Source organism: Cyanistes caeruleus, chromosome 17 (genome assembly GCF_971803275.1).
Source record: "Cyanistes caeruleus chromosome 17, bCyaCae1.hap1.1, whole genome shotgun sequence".
Taxonomy (NCBI): Eukaryota; Metazoa; Chordata; class Aves; order Passeriformes; family Paridae; genus Cyanistes; species Cyanistes caeruleus.
Genome location: NC_141717.1, coordinates 13399551 through 13419860, shown reverse-complemented (window position 1 = coordinate 13419860; position 20310 = coordinate 13399551). Strand labels below are relative to the sequence as shown.

At 55.4% G+C, this 20310-nt stretch overlaps 2 protein-coding genes across 7 annotated transcripts in view; one reads left to right on the top strand and one right to left on the bottom strand.

Annotated features, from left to right (window-relative positions):
• TNRC18 (trinucleotide repeat containing 18) overlaps window positions 1–11513 on the top strand; it is a 53975-nt gene extending 42462 nt beyond the window's left edge. For all 4 annotated transcript variants that reach the window (XM_086853759.1, XM_086853760.1, XM_086853761.1 and 1 more), the window contains 12 exons: window positions 1462–1904; window positions 2721–2885; window positions 3683–3824; window positions 4172–4289; window positions 4549–4624; window positions 4981–5089; window positions 5992–6108; window positions 6375–6539; window positions 7088–8394; window positions 8700–8936; window positions 9409–9483; window positions 10052–11513. In XM_086853759.1, the coding sequence (XP_086709885.1) occupies window positions 1462–1904; window positions 2721–2885; window positions 3683–3824; window positions 4172–4289; window positions 4549–4624; window positions 4981–5089; window positions 5992–6108; window positions 6375–6539; window positions 7088–8394; window positions 8700–8936; window positions 9409–9483; window positions 10052–10258 (3161 nt within the window). In that variant the 3' untranslated portion in view covers window positions 10259–11513. The remainder of the gene's footprint in view (window positions 1–1461; window positions 1905–2720; window positions 2886–3682; window positions 3825–4171; window positions 4290–4548; window positions 4625–4980; window positions 5090–5991; window positions 6109–6374; window positions 6540–7087; window positions 8395–8699; window positions 8937–9408; window positions 9484–10051) is intronic.
• A 452-nt stretch (window positions 11514–11965) lies between these two features.
• Window positions 11966–20003, bottom strand: SLC29A4 (solute carrier family 29 member 4). Of its 3 annotated transcripts, XM_086853763.1 has the most exons (12): window positions 19928–19983; window positions 19343–19511; window positions 17812–17981; window positions 17036–17167; window positions 16811–16924; window positions 16602–16730; window positions 16144–16218; window positions 15513–15778; window positions 15291–15426; window positions 14575–14762; window positions 14075–14315; window positions 11966–14000 (listed from the first exon to the last, which is right to left on the bottom strand). In XM_086853763.1, the coding sequence occupies exons 3-12, from the start codon at window positions 17969–17971 to the stop codon at window positions 13858–13860; spliced, it is 1584 nt and encodes a 527-aa protein (XP_086709889.1). In that variant the 5' UTR covers window positions 17972–17981; window positions 19343–19511; window positions 19928–19983; the 3' UTR covers window positions 11966–13857. The 3 variants fall into 3 exon arrangements, with proteins under 3 accessions (XP_086709889.1, XP_086709888.1, XP_023792608.2); XM_086853762.1 differs by lacking the exon at window positions 19343–19511 and having other exon boundaries at window positions 19928–20003; XM_023936840.2 differs by lacking the exons at window positions 19343–19511; window positions 19928–19983 and adding an exon at window positions 18092–18513.
• Window positions 20004–20310: the final 307 nt, after the last annotated feature.

The following is a 20310-nucleotide window of genomic DNA, read 5'->3' as shown; positions in this document are numbered from 1 at the left end:
CTTCCTTATAGAAACCAGCAGTGAGACTTGAAACAAGCATTCCTTCCTCTGCTCATGTATTTGCAGTGCCAGAATCTGGGTTTCTGCCCTGCCTCTGTCTCAGTTCCTATGTGTTGGGAGTTTCATTTCTTCCCCTCCCCATGCCCTGCTGCACAAGTGCCCATTGGTGACATTGTTCCTGGTCAGACAGATCTATATGGGTTCCATTTATAAATTCTCTATTAATATTTATTAAGTGATAATGGAATTTATAGCATGCTTCAGAATGGAAAATGATGTCCTCCTCAGGAGCCTGGCTTGTTTTAGCACTGTTTCCATGCTATATTAGGCTTTTGCCAACTTGTTCCAACTGCCTCTGCTAAGAATTTATTGTCTTGTAACCTGCCCTCCTTGAAACTGGAAGCATCTAGAAATTACCTCCTGCAGTATTGAGAGAGGAGAAGAAGTGTTTTAATTTCCAATGGGTTTTTCATTTTGAGCCTTGCCAGCTTTGTTTTTGACTTGCTGGCTCTTTTTCTCTTCATGCTGGGGCTGTCTCAGGGGAAGAGGGTTGGGTAGAAGATGAGAGCAGCTTCCTGCAGACTGAATTTACACAGGAAAGTGAGTGTATTCAAGAGAAGATGCTCTCCTTGCTTGTGCCATGTACATTTTCATTTTCCCACATGAGTGTTGTTTCCCTGCCTCCTGCCTGCATTGCTGGGTGTGTAAGTGCTGCCTCAGTTTCTCTTCTGCCCCTGGAAACACAATCTTGCTTTCCTTTATCAGGTTCAGGGGAACACAGTGAAGGTGGGCAACATCTTGGCATTACTGCAGAATTTCAGGCCTCTGGGTACTGCTGTGCTCACAGTGCTGAGCAGAGGACAGTGTGAGGGGAATTCCATTTGCCACAGACAAAAGATCATTTACTTCTCTTGACTTTAAGGCAACTACTTGAGCCAGTAAAAAGATCTGTGGTGTCTGTTGGCCAGTGGGAAAAAATAAGCTTGAAATACAGGTTTATTCCATTTGTTAAAAGACATTGTTCTCCTGAAACAAAGGTGAAACTGGAGAGGGCTCCCAACCAGGAGGGAAGGAGGGATCAGCTTATGGGATTTATGCTTGCTTTCAGTTGAGCAGCTCCTTTTTGAGGAGGGGCACATTCAAGTATCTTTTCGGAGCTGCTCTGCAGGATTTTGCTTGTGGGAGAAGGGAGAAAATGGAGGCAAGGAACACACTGAACCACACTGCCTGAATGATTGGGCTCTGGTCTGGAGCAGGGTAGGCTTATTTCCAGGGAATTTCCACAGTGTTTTGTGGCTCAGAAATGGAGGTCTGAGGGATGTGGAGATTGGAAAGGGGAACAAGCAAGAGCTCTATTGAGCAGGCACAGCATCTCCCATGGAGCTTAGAAGTTTCCAGCAGGATGTGTCCCCTCTTGTCTCAGCCAGGGCCTTGACTGATGGTGAAATCCTTTGCACCTAGGGACAGAGTTTGAGTACACTGACTCGGAGAGCGAGATCAAGATCAGGAAGAAGTCTCCTTCAGGGCTGCTGCGTGGGAAGAAGGGGCCGCTGGAGTCCAGCAGCATCCCGCCAAGCCAGGCCCCCAGCAGCCTTGACTCCGGATCTGGGAGCGCTGACAAGGCCAAGCTGAGCTCTGAGAAAGGCCGCAAGCTGAAGAAATTTAAATCCCCTAAGGACTTGAGCTTTGAGTTTGGGCTGGAGGCCAGCGATGATGACCTGTGGAACCGGCGCCGCAGCGAGCGGATCTTCCTCCACGACGCCACCACGTCCTCGGCCATGCTGACAGCCACGGCGCCTGCCAGCTCCACCCCGGTCTCCAAACCTGGCCGCTGTGGCAAGGGGGCCCCCATGAGCCCCAAAAAGGAAGGCAGCAAGGGGAAGGAGAGAAAGGAGCTAAGCAAGGTGAGGAATGTGCTGGCCAGATTGGTGTTGAGACTGCTGGGAGCTGAGGGAGAGGGGAGGGAAATTAACTCCACTGAGGCAGAGGAGGGTTGAGTCCTGTCTCAGCAGTTGTTTGGCTGCCCCTTGTCAGCACTGTCAGCCCCATGTACACCTGGAGGCTCTGTCTGATTTGGATCTGGCTTTCAGGGAGTAAAAACCTGTCCTGTTTGCATAGGGCTGGTTCCTTCTGTCGTCCTCCATGTCCCAAATCCATTCTGTTTGGATGGCTAGAGTCAATGATCCTGCATTAAAACAGATCCTGTGAAATCTCTCTCCCACTCTGCATGAGCTTGTCCTCCTGCTGACCTGTGGCCCTCAGACTGGACTTTAAGGCTGTTCACCTTTTATATGGTGACTTCTGAGGTCTGTCCCTGGCTGGGGGTGACAGTGGGCTTGGGGTTACTGGCTTTTCATCTAAGCTGAATGCTTGACTCCCTCTGGCTCCAGTTCAGTTCATGGCAGTGTTATGGAAGAACACTGATGGGGAGAGTTAGACAAGTTAGTTGTGACATGAGGCCAGCTGGGATCTTCTTGAAGCTCTTTGGAGGATGATTTGATGGGCAAGAGTTGCTCTCCAGGGTAATGAAAAGCTCTTCCCAAAATGAGTGAAGCCAGAAAGCAGAGCTGGGAGATACAGGATGTGATGTGGGCAGTGCTGTTTGCTGAACACAATCCTACTGTGCATAGCCTACCTTGCTCCACCTTTTCCCTTTCCTTGGAGCCAGATCTTTACCAGGCTTCTCTTTACTGATGGAAGTGTTTTGTTTCTATTTTTAGCAGCGGAAGAAGGGTAAAGAAACACCCTGCTGCTCCTCCTCCTCTTCCATGTCTCCCCCTGGCATCCCCAGCTCCCCCTCTGATGTTCGGGTCAGCCTGGCAAGTGCCCTGGGCTCCATCAAGAAGAGCAAAGCTAAGGTGAAAGCCAAGGAGGTGAAAAAAGAGGTGAGGGGCTGGTTCTAGTATGGCTGGACTGGAGGGTGGCTGGCAGAACCCTGCTGCATCCTGGACTGTTGCAGTGTGAGGGAGGGAAGACAGAGGTGCAGGTTTTACTGGGTGTGTTACAGGCAGAGGGCTGGTTTGAGAACCCAAAAATCCAAGCAAGACTCAGAAAGTACCTGCTGCTACCATCTGGTGTTCATTTGCCTTCATCCCCCAAATCAGTGAGCAGGCAGGACTTTCTCTAGTGCTGCCATGGGGTGGAGGGAGAGCTTGCATGGACAGCAAGGACCAAGGAGATGGTGATGGAGTAGCCTTGCTCAGCACTGGGTCACAGCTGGTTCCTGCTCTGCTGCTGTAGCCTGTCATCTCTCATAACACACATTGCTGTCTTCTCACATGATTTCTGTGTGATGTTTATGGGCCTGCGTGTAACAGCAAGGAACAGATCATGGAGATTGGAGAAGAAATAGGAACAGTGCCTGGTGCGTGTTCAGTGAAGGCAGAGGCTCAGGAATGCTGTGGTGAATGCAGAGCAAAACTACAGCTCCACAGCATCTCTCCCAATCTCCAGGAGTGAGGATGTGGGGAACAGCTTTTGGTCAGCTGCTGGTGATGCTTGGGGATAAAGACAGCAAAAGGGTTGGATACACCCACTTAACTGTTAGTGAGATGAACATTCCTGAGGATGGAGACAGGTTTCCTCAGGTTATCTTCAGGTTATTTTTTGCTGGCTGAAGGTGAGATGGTATCACACTGTTTCCTGTGGTGATCCAGCTGATGTGCTGCTTGCTCTCCTGCAGAACCGAGGGAAAGGAGGAGCTGTCAGCAAGCTCATGGAGAGCATGGCAGCAGAGGAGGATTTTGAACCCAACCAGGACAGCAGCTTCTCAGAGGATGAGAACATCCCACTGAGCATGCTGGTTGAGAGGCCACCCACACCAGGTAAGGGCAGGATTTTACAGGTAGAGAAGCTGGGCAAGTTTCCCAGAGCTGCTCAGAGGACAACTGTGCTGCTTTCACACATTCCTCATCCAAAGCCATGAGTCTTTGGGATGGAGATACCATTTCTTCAGTCAATTCAATGAAAACTAAGCCTGACCAGCATGGCTCACTGTGACGTGTAGTTGAGGCCCAGTCTCTGAGTTACCCTATTTTCATTTACTGGCATGCTATTATTACCAAGAGAGGGGACAGTGGTGCTGGGAGTACAAAGTTTTCTTCTCCCCTCACTGTCCCTTTCCCATGTGTGGTGCTCTCTATAATCCCCATCTTGCTGCAACACCTCACAGCTCCCCGCTCCTGCATCATTGACAAGGATGAGCTGAAGGATGGCCTGCGTGTCCTCATCCCCATGGATGACAAGCTGCTCTATGCTGGGCATGTCAAGACAGTGCATTCACCAGACATGTGAGTTGAGGGGCTTCCATATCCACCTGGGATCTGCCAGAAAATGGGGACATAGCTGCTGCATGGATCAGTTTGTGTAGAGCTGGCTGCCCAGAGACTGGCAGTGTCTGGCAGGGAGGGAAGGAGAGTTCACTCTGGTTTATCAGCACTGAGGGAAATCCAATTATGTCTCATTAAGTGCTCTCACATCTTCAGAGGGAGGAGCTGGTTGGGGTGGTGTCTCCCCAGTGCTGTGTGTGACCGAGCCTTTGTGTTTCAGATACCGGGTGGTGGTGGAGGGCGAGAGGGGAAACCGTCCCCACATTTACTGCCTGGAGCAGCTCCTGCAGGAAGCGGTATGTGCGGCCAAAGGCTGCCTGTCCTTGGTGCCCATGCCCTGTTCTGGGGTGGGGGAGGCTAGCTGGAAGCTCTCTCTCCTCCTCCAGCTGCAGGGAAGCCCTGGTCCTGCCCCCATGGTCAGTGTGGGTACTTGCTGCCCCATGGCCAAGCTCCTGCACTGGCAGCAGGCACTAGTCCTGTTCCAGCAGGGGTGGTCCTTCATGCAGCCCTGTGAGCACACAGGAGGCCATTCCCCAGCAGGGAAACTGTCCCTTGCCTTCTCCAGAGCTGCTTTGCTCCATGCTAGGTGTTGTGGGATGGTCTGTGCTGGTGCCAGGGTGGTCAGTAATTGCTTTCCTCTTGCCCTGAGCAGATCATCGATGTGAAACCCCCTTCAGTGCGGTTCCTGCCCGAGGGCACGAGGATTGCAGCCTACTGGAGCCAGCAGTACCGCTGCCTCTACCCAGGGACAGTTGTCCGAGGTAAGGCTGCCTGGCTGCTCTGTGCTGTGAACCTGGGATGTCTCTGCCCTGTGTGTCCTCAGGGATGTCAGGCTTGTCTGGGGAAGCTTGAGTGTCCTGGAGGTCACGGCTTGGCCTGTTCTCCAGGTCATGCTCTTCTCATTAATGATGCAGATTTAGGAACATCCTGCAGGTTCAGGAAGAGGTTCGAGCAATTTAGGAGCTTAATATATCAAGGACATTTAATACATTTCAGAAAGTCAGAATTTATTCCAGGCATCAATTATTTCTGAGGCTGTGGAGGTTTCTAAATCACCTGGGCTCCCACAGCTTTGCTCTGACACCAAATTCTCCAGTCTGGTCTCATTAAAAGTTGGTGAATTGCTCTGGACAATTCTGCCATGACTGGTCTTGTTTTTGGGCTCTTGGTCATACCACATGTATAACAGGGAGTAATTACTTATAATTTATAAACCAATAATGCTGATACAAGTAGAGAGGGTGAGAACACAGCTTATTTCTCTTGGAGAAAGTGAAAATAAGAAGCTTATGATAGCTGAGAATAGTTACAAAACACAGGTTAAAAAAAAGATGTTTCAGTGAAGGGAGAAAAGTGAATTTCTGCAAGAATAGAGGGAAATAATGGAGAGAGGTGGGAAGTCAAACTGGAATGGCTGTTATGTTTTGGAGCAGTGCTGCTGGTGGGGAGTTTCACACTGAGTGGGCTGGTTTAGTATTATCAGGGACTTTCCATTGCAAAGTGAGCCTTCTGCACCCTCCCTGCACAGCCTAGGAAAGGTGAAGTGGGATGCTTTGCAGCTGGTGTGGCACCCCTGTCTTTCCCCACGTCTCCATTTCCCTTACAAGGGGTTTGTACTCTGATGTTTGTTCCTAATCCCATCTTCTGCTCCCCCATCCCACAGGAACCCTGGATCTGGAGGAAGATGGTGATCTCATCACAGTAGAGTTCGATGACGGGGACACGGGACGCATCCCACTGTCTCACATTCGCCTTCTGCCACCTGACTACAAGATCCAGTGTGAGTCTTGCTGTTCAGGTTTTTTGCAAGACACTTCCCACTCTGACATATTTGGAGTTTTGGGCCACATTTTGGGCCAAGTTCACAGACCTTCAGTTACAAAGATTACACCATCAATTATAGAACACAGGGCTGGGGTGGGATATCACCCATAAGGAAACAGTCCCAGTCCCCATTGCAGGTTTGGTTGGGATACTTTCACTATATCACATATCTGTTTTAGGTGTTATTTGACTGCATCTGAACATCTCTTTGACCTGTTCCAGGTGCTGAGCCTTCCCCTGCACTTTTGGTGCCCAGCACCAAGCGCCGTAGCCGTAAATCCAGCAAAGACACTGGAGAAGGAAAGGAGGGAGCTGCACTGGGGTCAGAGGAGCCCGTGTCAAAGGGCAAAGGGCGAGGGAGGAAGCCGAGTGTCAAGGCCAAAGCTGGTAAGTTGCCACACCGCCAGGCCTGGAGCTGAGGGAATCCTTGCACTGTTCCCCACTGTTCTCCCCAGGTTAGGGCTGTTGCTTGGAGCAGGATTTGGGTGAGGATGGATGCATTGCTTGAGTGCCAAGCCTCCATGCATCTCGCTCTGCTGTGGCTATAGTTTACAGCAGGCTGGCTTGGAAGGTGGCCTGTGCTGTGACAGCCTCCTTCTGTCAGTCAGGGATGTGGAGCAGAGGCCCTTTTTCAGCTGAGCATCTCTGCAGCCATCAATAGGGCCAAAGGTGCAGGAGATTTGTAGTTTGGTTCTCCTGAAGTTGAAGCAGCACCCCTGGGCATTGTCCATCACTTCTCACAAGTACTGGCACCAGGCCAGGCTGTTCAGTGAGCAGTGAGGACACCCCCTGTGTTCCTTTGGGGGTACCTGAGCAGGCTGGAACAAGCCATGCTTGGCCAGAGACCGGTCAGCACTGGTGTCTGGTTGTGTCTGAGCTAATAAAGCCCATCTGGAGGGATAACATCATGTCTTTGTGATTCTTCCCCTCTGCAGAAGAGGCTGCCTTGCCTGAAGAGAAGGATCAGGTGGAGTCTTCACCTGTTACCTCCTCAGTCCCAGAGAAGCCTGCCTGCTTGAGCAAGCCAAGCATGAAGGGGTCACGAAAATCACAACCGCTGCCAACTGGAGGCTCTCCTGCTCCCACAGAGGAAAAGCGGTCAAAAGCCAGCAAAATGAAGATCTCCACAAAGCTGCACAGCCCCCCACAACCCTCTTACCAGCCTGCTGTGTTTGGCAGCATCCTCGGCACGGAGCCCTACAGCGATCTCCCAGGAACGCTGGCGGCCTTTGGCTCCGGCGATGCTTCGGTGTCCAAAGCCAAGGCCAAGAAAGGGCGGCCCACGGAAGAGACACAAGAGTTTGGCACCATGGTCAAGGCTCAGAGGAAGCATGACAACGAAATCCTGATCAAGCTGGACCATGAGGGTGTGATGTCTCCAAAGACAAAGAAGATGAAGGAGGCGATGAGGATGCTGGAGGACTCAAACCTGGCCAGTCGCAGAGATGGGAAGAGTCTCTTGGGGCTGGGCTATTCTTCTGCAGTGAGTGTAGAGGGTAAGCAGAAATCTTCCCGAGCCAAGGTGGCTGAGGGAGACCCTTCCCCTGCCAGCTTTGGAGGAAAGTTTGATGCCTCAGCAGAGAGTCTTGCTGCTTCAAAGGACCAGGAAGAAAAGGCTGCAGCTCCAGCAGCTGTGGAGGAGTCTGAGAGCAACAGCAGTGACAGCAGCTCGGACTCAGAGGGAGAAGAGGAGGCTGAGAAGAACCAAGGGGAAGCCCAGGACAGCAGCTCAGCCAGCTCAAGAGCATCCACCCCTCTCTCTTCCTCCAACTCCTCCTCTTCTTCCTCTTCTAGCAGCAGCTCCTCTTCATCTTCATCTTCATCCTCTTCCTCCACCTCATCAACCTCTTCTTCATCGAGCTCCAGCTCTTCTTCCTCCTCTACTACCGATGAAGATTCCTCCTGTAGCTCTGACGACGAGGTAGCTGAGGCCCAGCCGAGTTCCTCGGTGCAGCAAACGCTCCCACCCAAGCAAACCAAGCAGGCAGGGAAATCCCGGGCGTCCTCCCACCCGCAGAGCCAGAAGCCGCCGGCGCAGCAGCCGGCGCAGCAGCCGGCGCAGCAGCCGGCAGCGCCGCAGAGCGGCAACAAGAGCCGGCCCAAGAAGCGCGAGGGCATCCACCTGCCCACCACCAAGGAGCTGGCCAAGCGCCAGCGCCTGCCCTCCGTGGAGAACAGGCCCAAGATCGCTGCTTTCCTCCCGGCACGGCAGCTGTGGAAGTGGTTTGGGAAACCCACACAGGTAAATGCTTCTCCAAAGTGCTTGGCACTCAGCACTGGAGCACCCTTCTGGTGCCTCTTCCCTTTTCCTGGGGTGGTGGGAATGCTGGCGTGGTGTGCCAAGTGTCCAGTTTGCAGGGAGGTTGGGGTTGGCTTTGACTGTTGAGGAAGCCATTCTGCCTGGTGTGTCCTTCTGCCCCAGTTCCTGTGGGAATACTGAGGCTCTGCCAACAGCAAAGGGATGCATGCAGGACAGGGCAAACAGTGGTGTGTAGGGAAAATACGGGTGATCCCTGGCTGACCACCTGCATGGTCCTCTCCTGGCAGAGACGAGGAATGAAAGGGAAGGCCAGGAAGCTCTTCTACAAGGCCATCGTGCGGGGCAAGGAGATCATCCGCATCGGAGACTGCGCCGTTTTCCTCTCCGCTGGCCGCCCCAACCTGCCCTACATTGGCCGGATCCAGAGCATGTGGGAATCCTGGGGGAACAATATGGTGGTCCGAGTCAAATGGTTTTATCACCCAGAAGAGACCAACCCTGGGAAGAAACTCAATGAAGGCAAGGTAGGCTGGTCTCCTTTGCTGAGAGGGCTGCAAACCTTTCTCCCTTTTGTTTCCAACAGTGAGGAAAGCACCCAAGGAGGAAAGGCCCAGTCTATTACTGTTACCCTGAAGGGGGTGGCCTCATTCTTTCTTCTTGTGGGGGCTGCCTATGGCGTGGGCAAGCCCTGTGTTGGCCCCATGAAGAAGGGAGGGGTGGGTTTCTTTGTATTAGGAAATAAAGACTTTAGTGTTGGTCCAAAAAGAGTGTCAAGAGTCAGATCAAGCCTTTAAAGTGTAAGAAGGATGGGCGTGGTGCTCAGAAACACTGAATTTTGCACGTGTGCAGCTGGTTTGCAGCAGGATTTATTCCTAGTAGCGGTGGGCAAGGGCTGAAGTTCCAAAAGGACATGTGGTGGGCAGGAGGTGATGGCATGGAAAAACAATGAATTCACCAGGTTTTAATTTCTGTTTCCTCTTTTCTTCTTGGGCACAGCGCTGGGATCAGAAATCGGGCAGGAGTCTGTCCACAGCTTTGCAGGCATCCAACCAGAGGAAGGACTTTATGGAGGTTGGTGAGACCAGGGGAAGGCTGGGAGGGGATGCTGGGTTCCCTGTAACACATAAATACTGCTGAGAAATGCCCCCCAAACTTCTCTGGCTCTTTCTTTTTTTGCCTTGGCTGCCAAGCCTGCAGTGCCCAGGACTTGGGATGAATATTTCTGGGAGGGTGGGAGTAGCTGCAGGTGCTGGGTGTGGGGAGGAACAGGGAGCTGGTATCCAGAACCCATCTTTGCGTTTGCATCCTTGAAATGGGGATGACAAACTCCTGGTCTCTCTATTTCCCTGTATGTGTGCTTGGCAGCTGCAGCATTCCCATCAGTGGGAGCCAAGTGAAAGCAAAGGTTCAGGTTCAGTGGGCTGGAGGGATTGTCCAAGCTGTCCATGGGCCTGTGCACATTCCCAGTGCCCCTTCCCTGGGCTGGCTGCTGGAATGAGTGAGATGTTCTTGAGTGTGAGCAGAATCCTATCCCATTATGATGGGTGTTTTTCCTACTTACTGAAGAGGATGCTGTAAATGCTGTGTGATCTAATGGCTCCTTTTTTCCCACCTCCTTCCTTCTGTTCCTGTTGTGCAGAGAGCCCTCTACCAGTCCTCCCACGTGGATGAAAATGATGTCCAGACCATCTCACACAAATGTCTTGTTGTTGGTCTGGATCAATATGAGCAGATGCTAAAGACGAAGAAATACCAAGACAGTGAGGACCTCTACTACCTTGCAGGGACCTACGAACCCACCACGGGCATGATCTTCAACACTGACGGGGTCCCTGTCATCTGCTGACTGCCCAGGGGACACATGCCACCCCCTGGGAAGGGATGGGACAAACCTGAGGACGTGCCTGTTCAGACGACATGATTGTTTCTTTCAATGCTCATTTCTGTGTCACACTACAGACAGGAGAGCGCGAGAGACACGAGGAGGAAGGAGAAGGCTGAAGAATGGGGTTGGGGAAGCAGTTACAGGACTTGAGGAAGATGCCATTGGGGGTGGTGGTGGTGCTTGAACCCCGAGGCTCTTCTGGAAGTGGCTTTAAGTAAGGTGACACTTGACCAACTTCTCCCTTCCTCCTTTTGGTCCAGGAAAGCACATGGGTCTCGTGATCATTTCACCAGCGGGACCCCTCAGCAGGAGGGATCCCTTTTGTGTCATTTTCCCCATCAGTAACTCGGAAGCCGCCCGCGTGTGGAAGGACCCTCTTGCCTTCTGCGTGCGCTCCTCTCCGTCCTTATATTCCCTTTCCGGCTTAGTTTCGCATGACCCTTTATAGGAAGGACAGGGTGAAAGAGAAAGGAGATGAGTCTCTCTCAGCGCCTCGTCTCGATCCTCTCAGCGCCTTTTTGCCGTTCCCTTTCCCTGGAGGCCTCTCCAGCAGCGTGTGGAGCAGGACAGGGCAGGGCTGGCCCCAGCACGGAGATGGCAGGAGAGAATCCTCTGGGCTGGGAGGAGCCAGGTGGAAGAGGAGCCAACATCCAGTCTGGAACACTGCCTTCCCGCTGCCTTGAACAAACGGTGTGAACCCTCTGCAGCTCTGCACCCCTTCTGCCCTGCGAAGTGCTGGAGGGAGCAAGGAGGTGACACATGGCAAAGTGAGACCTCGTCTTGGAGCGTGCAGTGAAGGGGCAGGAAGTGGCTGGGAAAAGCTGCTGCTTGGTGCTTGGAAGAGAGAAGATCAGAGACCACTGGATTCTGGCATCCCCCACCCAGCTTTACCTGCCATGCCTTGCCTGCACTGAGACGTGGAGCTGCTGGGAAGCTTTGCCCATCATTTGAAGGGAACGGGGACAGTGTGTGAACCTGGCTGTGCCTGCCTGCGGCGTTCCTACAGCCAGAGCCCCGCTGCCACCTCGGGCTCAGGGACCGCACCGTTCAGCTTCCTCCATCCACAGAGGAGCTGAGCTCCCCTTGGGCACCGCCACTGCTGCTCCGGGGATAAACCTGGCGAGAGGAAACACCGGAGAGGAACCTGAGGAGAACGACGCACCATCCTTGCACTTAAAACAAAACTCCAAGAGACGCACTGATCTTTGCAACTCCCGACTCGCACTACGGATCGCCGGGACGCGGAGCGCGGCCCGGCTCGGCCCAGGCTCCGGTGGGGAGACGCTCAAGCCAAGGACAGATTGGAAACTTTCCACCCTGGCTGCGTACCAGAGACTGGAGGCTCAGGGGTGAGGGACAGCCCTGCAGAGTTACTCCTCATCCTTTAAACAAACACCATGGTGCTGAGCTCGTACCATCTCCACCCCGGGCCACCGGTGCCTCGGCACGGCGGACAGTGACGGTTCTAGCCTGTACAGTTTTAATGTACCAAAAGACTCTTTAGCCCTCCTGTATTATAAGTCTTTAAATGGATTCAACTTTTTAATTATAAATATAAATATAAATATATATATATAAATATAAACTTTTTAAAACTGTGAAAAAAATTATGAAATTATAAAAAACAAAAAAAGAAAAAAACCCACAACGGCAGAAATGAACACAGTCTGACGTTTAGAATATTATTTTTTATTTCCTGTTGGATTGTGATTGTAAATGATCTGGGAACAGGCACACCCCCCACGCTCAAAGTGTACTGTACTTCTAGAAGCAAATTGTGTGAGCATATTTTAAAGAGCGAGAGAGAGAGCGCGCGAGAGAGATTTTATGCTAATGTTAAATAGAAAGCACTTAAAACCCACTGCCTTCTATGGAACACAAGGATATTTCAGACAATCGAGAGGAAAGGAGAGCCAGGTTTTTGTCTTTTTGTTTTGTTTTGTTTATGTTTTGTTTAAAACAATTTTTTTGGCATTCTGTTTGTTGGAGAATTCAGTGTGATCTTTTTTCATAAAAAAAAAAAAAATCTAATTGAAAAAAAGCAACCCAACGAAGCATCTTTCTTTGTCTCACTTGTCCTGACCACAGGGTTGTTCTCCCCTTGGTGGCAATGATGGCTTTTTGGCTCAGCCCCTGCCCTGGAGAAAGACACAACCCAGGTGCCTGGTGGCTTTTTGGGGAGAACCCGTCTGTGTGACGTGGTGGCACCGATGGACAGGACTGGACACTGGAGTAGAGGTGTGTGCTGGACAGGGCCTGTGGGCTGGAGGTGTGAGTCCTCCCCCTGCCACCATGCTCAGGATGCCGAGGATGAAATGCTGGATTTGCTCTTTTTGGTGTGAGCTGCACTTCATACAGGCAGGAGCTTGGCACAGCCAGACCCTCCCGTGCTGCGGGGGCCGGGTCAGGGCCAGGCCTGGCTCTCACTGGCTCCTTGGGCTTGATTCCCTGCGAGCTGGCACCCGCCAATTGGCACAGTGAGGTGTAGCTGGTCCCAAAACGTGGCGTTGGCACCTTCTGATGTTTTCTGTTCCTCTTGGCCTGTTCCCTCTCCTGTGTGCTGCCCACGGCAGTTTGCAGGCTGGCAGGAGTTTGGTGTAACCTGGTGACGTGTTCAACCACCCCAGTGGGCCCTGAAGATGGGGAGCAGCACAAGGGGCACCCCAAGACCCAGCAGGACAAGCAGCAGGCACCACCCTGTGTGTATTTCCCAGCTCAGCCCATCACCAGCAGTCAAGTGCCACTAGGGGCACAGCTAAGGTCCAGCCATCGTTGCAAAGATATTTTAATTATTTAATCAGCTTTACTTACGTCCTGTGCAATAAATCTTGAAGCTCAGCAGTGGCCTGCAGGTGGCACTGGCAGTGTTGTAGCCTTGGGACCCCCCTCTACCCCTTTCAATGGGACAGATTCACAGTGTGGGGTGGGGGGAGGCAAGACCCTGCCTCTCTTGAAGTTGAGGGGGTAAAACAAGATACAATAAAAAAAAAAAATAATCTTTTTTCCCCCAACCATCAGAAGTGATTCGCATATTTAGGGAGGGACTGTGATTTCAAGCCATTCCTGGTGAAAACCTGCAGCACCATCAATGGAAGTCAACACCCACCTTCCCAGAGCCACTGGGGACTGAAGGAGCTTTTCCTTCCTCTCTTGCTCCTCTTCTTCCTCACCAGCCCTCCCATCACTCTCCTCCCCAGTGCTGGTCCTATTCCCTTTGGGATTTGGCAGTATTTTCATCCTCCTGTCAATGGCTTGGCTCAAACAGATCCCCAGCCTTTGCTGGAGAGCTGCGCATTGCTGATGGGGACACCCCCAAAAGCAACAGGAAATGTCCCTGGGGTGGGAGGAATGTCACCCCAAGCAGTGGCCCTGCACAGTGCCTGGCTGGGCAGCACAGGCCGTTTTGGAACGCCACAGCCCCGTGCTGACAGGATACCAGTCCTTGTCCATGCTGGGGTGGCTTTCTGGCTCCAGGCTCCCTCCTTGAGGAGGGATGTGGGGCGCTGGGGACCATGGTGGGAAACAGGTCCCATCCTGTCCCCATTGCCCCGCCCCAGGGCTCAGTACCCCGAGGTGAAGGAGCCGTTGGAGGTTTCGGTGTAGAAACAGGTGCTGTGGGAGGTACTGGTGAGGCTGTAGGCAAAATACGCCACGGCCGAGCCCAGCGTCAAGCCCGTCATGTAGGACACGGTCATGGTGTTCCCTGTGGGAAGGGACACGGGCTGTCAGGGGGCTCTGGCCACACCACCTGGGATTCCCGGCAGGGCTCGGTCCTACCTGCCAGCTCCCGCTGCTCCGGGCTGACTTTGCCTGCGGCCAGGATCATGGGGACGCTGCCGAAGTAGCCGTTGGTGATGCCCATGAGGAGGGAGAAGATGCAGGGCCAGGCGGGGTGGCCGAAGGTGGGCTGCCCATTGGGGTAGACGCACATGATGAAGAGGGGGATGAAGACCACACGGAGGCAGGAGTAGACGAGGAGGTGGGTCCCTCTCCAGTCATAGGGCAGGGCAGCCAGGATCTGCAGCAAGGGGCAGAGACTGCTGGGGGGATGAGGAGGTTGGGGAGGGCCCTGCGGTGCCCAAAATGGGGCAACAAGGAGAGGAGATGGTGGAAAGACCGCCTGCTGTGGGAACCTAACCTTGGCCGTGCTGGTGAGCACCAGTCTCACACTGGTTAGACACCCATGGCTGGAGATGACCCTTGGTGGAGCCAAGTGGCTCAGAAAGAGGACACCAAAGGACAGATGCCCACTGTGCTGGCTCTGGCCTCTCTCCTACCTTGCCAACAAAGTCAGAGAGGTTGAAGATGGCCATGATGAGGATGGGGAGCCATTCTCCCAGCGTGCAGTTGTGGATCTCTGACTCCAGCCCGGGAAAGAGGCACAGGGTGATGAAGTAGGTCATGGCGATGGACAGCATGTAGGCCCAGATGAGGCGGGACACGACGTAGCGGTAGAGCAGCATGTCTGGCAGGGACAGACAGCACAGCTCAGCCAGAGCTGCAGCCTGGTCCCTTGCAGAGCCTGACAGCTTTGCCTGATCCCCAAGGGCACCTTCCAAAGATGAGTTTTCCCCGTGGTTTTGGGCACATCATTAGGAAAGGGATCATGGAATCATAGAATGATTTGGGATGGAAGGGACTGTTAAAGATCATCCAGTTCCAAACCCCTGCCATGGGCAGGAACATCTTCCACTATCCCAGGTTGCTCCAAGCCCCTTCCAGCCTGGCCTTGGACACTTCCAGGGATCCAGGGGCAGCCACAGCTTCTCTGGGCACCCTGTGCCAGAGCCTCCCCACCCTCACAGGGAAGAATTTCTTGATAATATACCATCTAATCTTGTCCTCTTGTCAGTTTGAAGCCATTTCCCTTTGTCCTGCTGTTCCATGGCCTTTTCGCAAGTCCCTCTCCTGCCTTGGGGATGATCCTCCCCCATAACTCTGGGTCACTTATCCCACCCCACGGGCATGGCTTTCCCCTGAGCCCCCCACTCACCTCGGAAGCTGGGCCAGCTCCTCTTGATCTTGGGCCGAGGGACATCGAAGCGCATGTAGGTGCCACTCCCAGCCAGCTCAGCTTCGGGGCCGGGGCTGCCCTGGGGGGAGCTCGGCTGCCCCTGCTCCCGGTTCTCCTGGATGAGGGGAGAGGGGACAGCAGTGCTCAGGTGCAGTGGCAAAGAACCCAAGGGGCCGGCAGGGAAACCCACCCTTGGCTTACAAATCGGACATCCTCGGAGGTGACATCGTGGTGGACGCGGTAGCCGGTGCCGGGGTCGCCGGCCCCGCGGCTCTCGGGGAGGCCCTTGCGGGAGCAGTCGGTGTAGTAGCGCACGAAGCGGGTGCGCTTCACCAGGAGGTGCAGGATGAAGCATGTCAGCTCCATGCCGATGGAGATAAAGAAGAAGATGACGGTGTTCTCCTTCTCGTCTGACAGCAGCAGCTTGGTGAAGATGCGGCTGAGCGAGATGATGACCCCGGCGGTGCCTGGTGGTGTGGGAGAGCTGTCAGCGCTGTGCCCCACTGAATCCCAGCTCAGGGGTCCTCATCATCCCCCACTATGTGGATGTGATGCTTCCCGGTGTAGAGGAGCCACCAGCAGTGATTTTTGGGCAATAAAAGTCCTGGCAGACATCCCCACCCCCAGCCTGGCGTGGCAGCGCAGGGACTTAGGAACCAGTAAACATCCTGGTTTGCTGGGGAGCACCCTGGGGTGGCCCTGATCTGCTGACAACCCAGCTGGGCTGTGCTGGGGCCAGTGGGGACCCAGGTGTGACTCATTGGGGCCCCAGGAGAAGGTGCCAAGTCCATGTGGTGGGATGTGGACGTGGTCAGTGGCTGTGGGTACTTACTCTCACCAGTCATCACTCCCTGCGTGTAGCGCTTGGGCAGCAGCCCCGTGTAGCCATAGAAGCTGGATTGCTGCACTTCAGGAGAGATGCACAGAGGGGAGAAGGAGGGATTATTGCTGCAGCCGAAACTCTGGGATGGGGAAAGAAACCCCGCAGGGAACCCGTGTGCTGTGCCAAGCGGGAGCTGCTCCTTCCAGCAGCCTCCTTGCTCCAAAAGCAGGAGGGCTTTTTTTCCCTCCCTGGATGCTCCACTATGTCTGTTCCCACCCGGAGTGGCCACCAGCTGTGGGGGTTTGGGATGCCACCAGGGTGGCCCAGATCAGTGGTGTCGGTGACCCACACATGGTTTGGTGCTGGTGCCCCTGGGCAGTCCCACAATGCCTGCACAGAGGTGGAGGGGATGGGGCTGTTTCCCACCCCTACCTGCCATGTCCCAGCCCAGCTGCTCTGCCACATACCTGTGCAGCCAAAGGCCACCACCCCGACAGCCACCAGGTTGATGGCGTAGGCTTGTCTGCGGCTGAACAGCTCCAGCCACACGTCGCAGATGCTGACGAAGAGCAGGGGCCCCAGGGCGAAGAGGTAGCCTGTTGGGGGGGAGACAGAGGTGGTGGCAGGGGCACAGCACGGGGACAGCACTGCCTGGGGGTGCAGGGACCCCACTCACCCACGGAGATCCGGGTATGCAAGCTCAGCAGCTCCACCAGGGCGTTGTTGAGGATGACGGCCACCAAGGCCACCAGGATGTAGGTGAGGCTCATGTCAAAGACAATGGAGGTCCCTGAAGAGAGGCAGGTGATGGGGGAACAGGAGTTCAGCTCCCTTGGAAGCGGGATTGAGCTCTCTCCAGGTTTGGGGTGCCAGAGAAGTGCTGGAGCTGCTGCAGACCTACCTGGGTATTTGTGGTGCAGGTAATCCACATCGGTGATAAAGCTGTTGTAGGGCAGGAGAAATCCCACCCCAGCCAGCAGCATGGCAAAATAAATCCCATGGTATCGATCCTGGGGCTCGGGGTCCTCAGAAACTGCCCCAAAAGAGGAAAAAAAGGGAAAAAGTTGTGACGGTGGCACTGCTGCACCCCTGGGATCCACATCAGACCCTAGCCTTGAGGCAATGAAACAGCTCAGCTCCCTGTAGATGTACAAATAAACAGCCCCAGCTCTGAGAAGTTCCTTCCCTAAATAAAGACATTTCAGTGGAGACCCAGGAGGCAGGAAAACATCTGGGCTTTGGGGGTCTGGTGAGTTTTAATTGCAGCCAAACAAGCTGAGAGCCAGGCAGTGCAGGTAACAGCACAAGTCGAGGTGCAGGCAGGGTCAAGGTGGATGTGGAGGTGGACAGGGCTGCCTCAGGATGTGGAGCAGGGCTGGAGTGAATCCCAGGAGTGTCCCTGAGTCCTGCATGATGAAAGATGAAGCTGCAGGCTGGGGATGAGCCTGGCAGAGCCAGGATACCAATCCTCAACTCCTTGCCAGCCTGCAGAGCCCACTGTCACGGGATGTACATGGATACAAAAAAGGGGTGAAAAAGGGTAGTGGGCAATATTGGGGCATTTCAGGCTATTCGTGGCTATTAAACCCATCCCAGGAAGGGATTAACCCATCCTAAGTGGGTGGGAAACCAGCAGAGAACCTGGCTGTGGTCAGGTTGGGCTGTGCCTGCCCTCACCTGGCTCCATGAAGGTGAGGACCCCCTTGGCCTGGCTGCCCCTCTGCAGCTCATCCTCCTCCAGCTGGTAGCTGTCGAAGCTGAAGCTCATCACCACGTTCCCCTCCGGCGTCGCCGCCGGGCTCAGCTCCTTGAAGCGCTCGGCTCCCACCGAGCCCATCGTGGCCACCCTGAGAGGATGGAGAGCAGTGACACCCCCGGGGTGCCCACACAGGAGCTCCTGTGTCCCCCCCGGGTGATGCCAGGGGTCTGCAAGGGACAATGGCACCTGAGCCTTCACCTCGCTCTATCACAGCCCTTCTGGTGTTTTTTTCCACCGAGGCAAACGGGATCCACCGACCTTCTGAGCAAAGTTTGGCTTTGGGGTGGTGAGCAGCGCTCGTGGGGGACCCACAGGAGCCACCCCCGAGGCACAGCCTGCCGCAGCAGCTCACTGGGATGCTGCCGAAGACAAACGCCACTGTGATTTCCAAAAGCAATTAGAGAAATTAATGGATGAAAAGCACTCAGGGAAGGCGGCTGCGGGGAAGATCCCGGCTGCCTCGGGAAGCCCTCGCTCCCTGCAGGCAGCACACTTGCTCTGCTTTTTGCCCTTTTCAGCATCTCTGGTGCCTGGGGCTGGGGCAGAGCCTCCACACTCCTGCAGCTTTTAGAGAGGGGATGGGATTTGACCCTGCTTTTTTCAGATCTGCTTCTCTGGGAGATCAGAGCCAGCACAGACCTGCTCTGAGAGCTGCCAGAGACCCCAGCATCACACCTGAGAGGGCCCGCATGGAATGCATCCCAAAATGAGCTCTCCAAGTACCCGACACCCTCCAATAACCCCACCAGAGCCACCCAAAACACGGTTCATCCCTGTGGTTCACCCCAGGGGGCTGCTCTGAATTCCTTGCCTGTCCCCAGCCCACCTCCTGCAGATCTCCCTGGCATCCAGGGGTGGTGGTGGTGGTGAAAAAAATCTCCTCCGAGGCAGTAGGTTGAGTCAGGCAAGGGAGGAAAAATCAATGACAGTGATTTCTTTGGTCTCCCTGCCAGACATGGCGTTTGCAGGAGCAGAGAGGTTTTCCAGCTGCCAGGATGTGTTGGATGCTGGAGGGCCCTGAGGTGGGGGGCAAACGTGGTGCCCACAGACCCTATGAGTGAGTTCTTGAACCCTAAAACGCTTCTCTTGCTGCAGGGGCTGGTGCACAGGGCAGCTCTGCCCCGGCTCCGAGGCTGTGCTGTCACAGCACTGCTGGGGGGCTGGCATGGGGACCCCCTCCCGCACCCCAAAACCTGGGGTCCACCCCAAAACCCCCCATCCCAGAGCGCCACCAGCAGAACAACCCAGCAGGGCACGTTGTTTTGGGGACACCGCTCCATCCTGCTGCTCCCAGAGGAGCTGTCTGCAATCCCCTTCACCCACACCCTCCCGTGCCCGCTGCCGCCCCAGGCAGTAAAACCCGGTGGGAAGCATCTCCCGGGGTGCCGGGAAGCCTGTTGCAGGGTTTTTCCATAGCAGGAATCCCAGCTGGAAAAGCCTCGTACGTACTGTGTGTGGCCCAAACTTGGCGGGGCCGGGAGCGGAGCGGGATGCGGGATGCGCTGCACAGCCGCGGCTCTGGACCAGCCCCCGGCGCTCTCCGCCTCGCTCCCCCGAGCATCCCTGCGCTGCCGTCAATTGCATTCTCTCCTCCCGCTGGATTTACATCCGTCTGCCCCTATGGATTTACACCCTGCCACCCCGGAGTGGGGGCGGGGGTGGGAGGTCTCCCCCGAGAGGAGCCCTTGCCCCGCTGCCCCCCTGCTCTGCGCGACCCCCGGGCACCGCAGCCCTCCTCTTAGGGCACAAAAGCGGATTTTGCTCCGGCGGGAGGGTCCCCCGACATCTTGCCAGCGGCGAAGTTGCCAAAAACGGGGGAAATTCAGTAGCCCACGTCCCCGGTCTGAAGGAGAAGCTCCCGGCCGGGCGGAGCGGGGGGAGCGCGGCCCCGGCCGCGCCCGGAGGATGCTCGGGGGGCCGGGAAGATGCTCGGCGGGGCCAGGGCGGGCAGGGGCTCGGGGCGGCGGTTTCCCCTCCTTTCCCCCCGTTCCCCGGCGGTCCCGGCCGAGCACAACAGGTCGCGGCGGTTCTTACCTCGCTCCGCAGCGGCGGCTCTGCGGCACCGGCGCTGGCCCGCCCCGCTCAGCCCCGGCGGCCGCCGGCCCCCGGCCCCGCCATACCGGAGCCTCCCCGGGAGGGGGCCGGCACCGAGTGCGGCGGCGGCGCGGAGCGGGGGCGGCCCCGGGTCTGCCTCCCCCCGCTCCTGCCTCCCCCCGCTCCTGCCTCCCCCCGGGTCTGCCTCCCCCCGGTCCTGCCTCCCCCCGCTCCTGCCTCCCCCCGCTCCTGCCTCCCCCCGGGTCTGCCTCCCCCCGCTCCTGCCTCCCCCCGGGTCTGCCTCCCCCCGCTCCTGCCTCCCCCCCGGTCCTGCCTCCCCCCGCTCCTGCCTCCCCCCGCTCCTGCCTCCCCCCGGTCCTGCC

Excerpts from the sequence above, each read along its gene's own strand:
- SLC29A4 (XM_023936840.2), bottom strand. The coding sequence starts at position 18,414 with ATGCTGAAAAGGGCAAAAAGCAGAGCAAGTGTGCTGCCTGCAGGGAGC. Across the intron at positions 16,731-16,810 it reads GCATACCCGGATCTCCGTGG|GCTACCTCTTCGCCCTGGGG; the intron begins GTGAGTGGGGTC and ends CCCCCCCAACAG. Across the intron at positions 16,219-16,601 it reads GGTGGCCTTTGGCTGCACAG|TGCAGCAATCCAGCTTCTAT; the intron begins GTATGTGGCAGA and ends TCTCTCCTGAAG.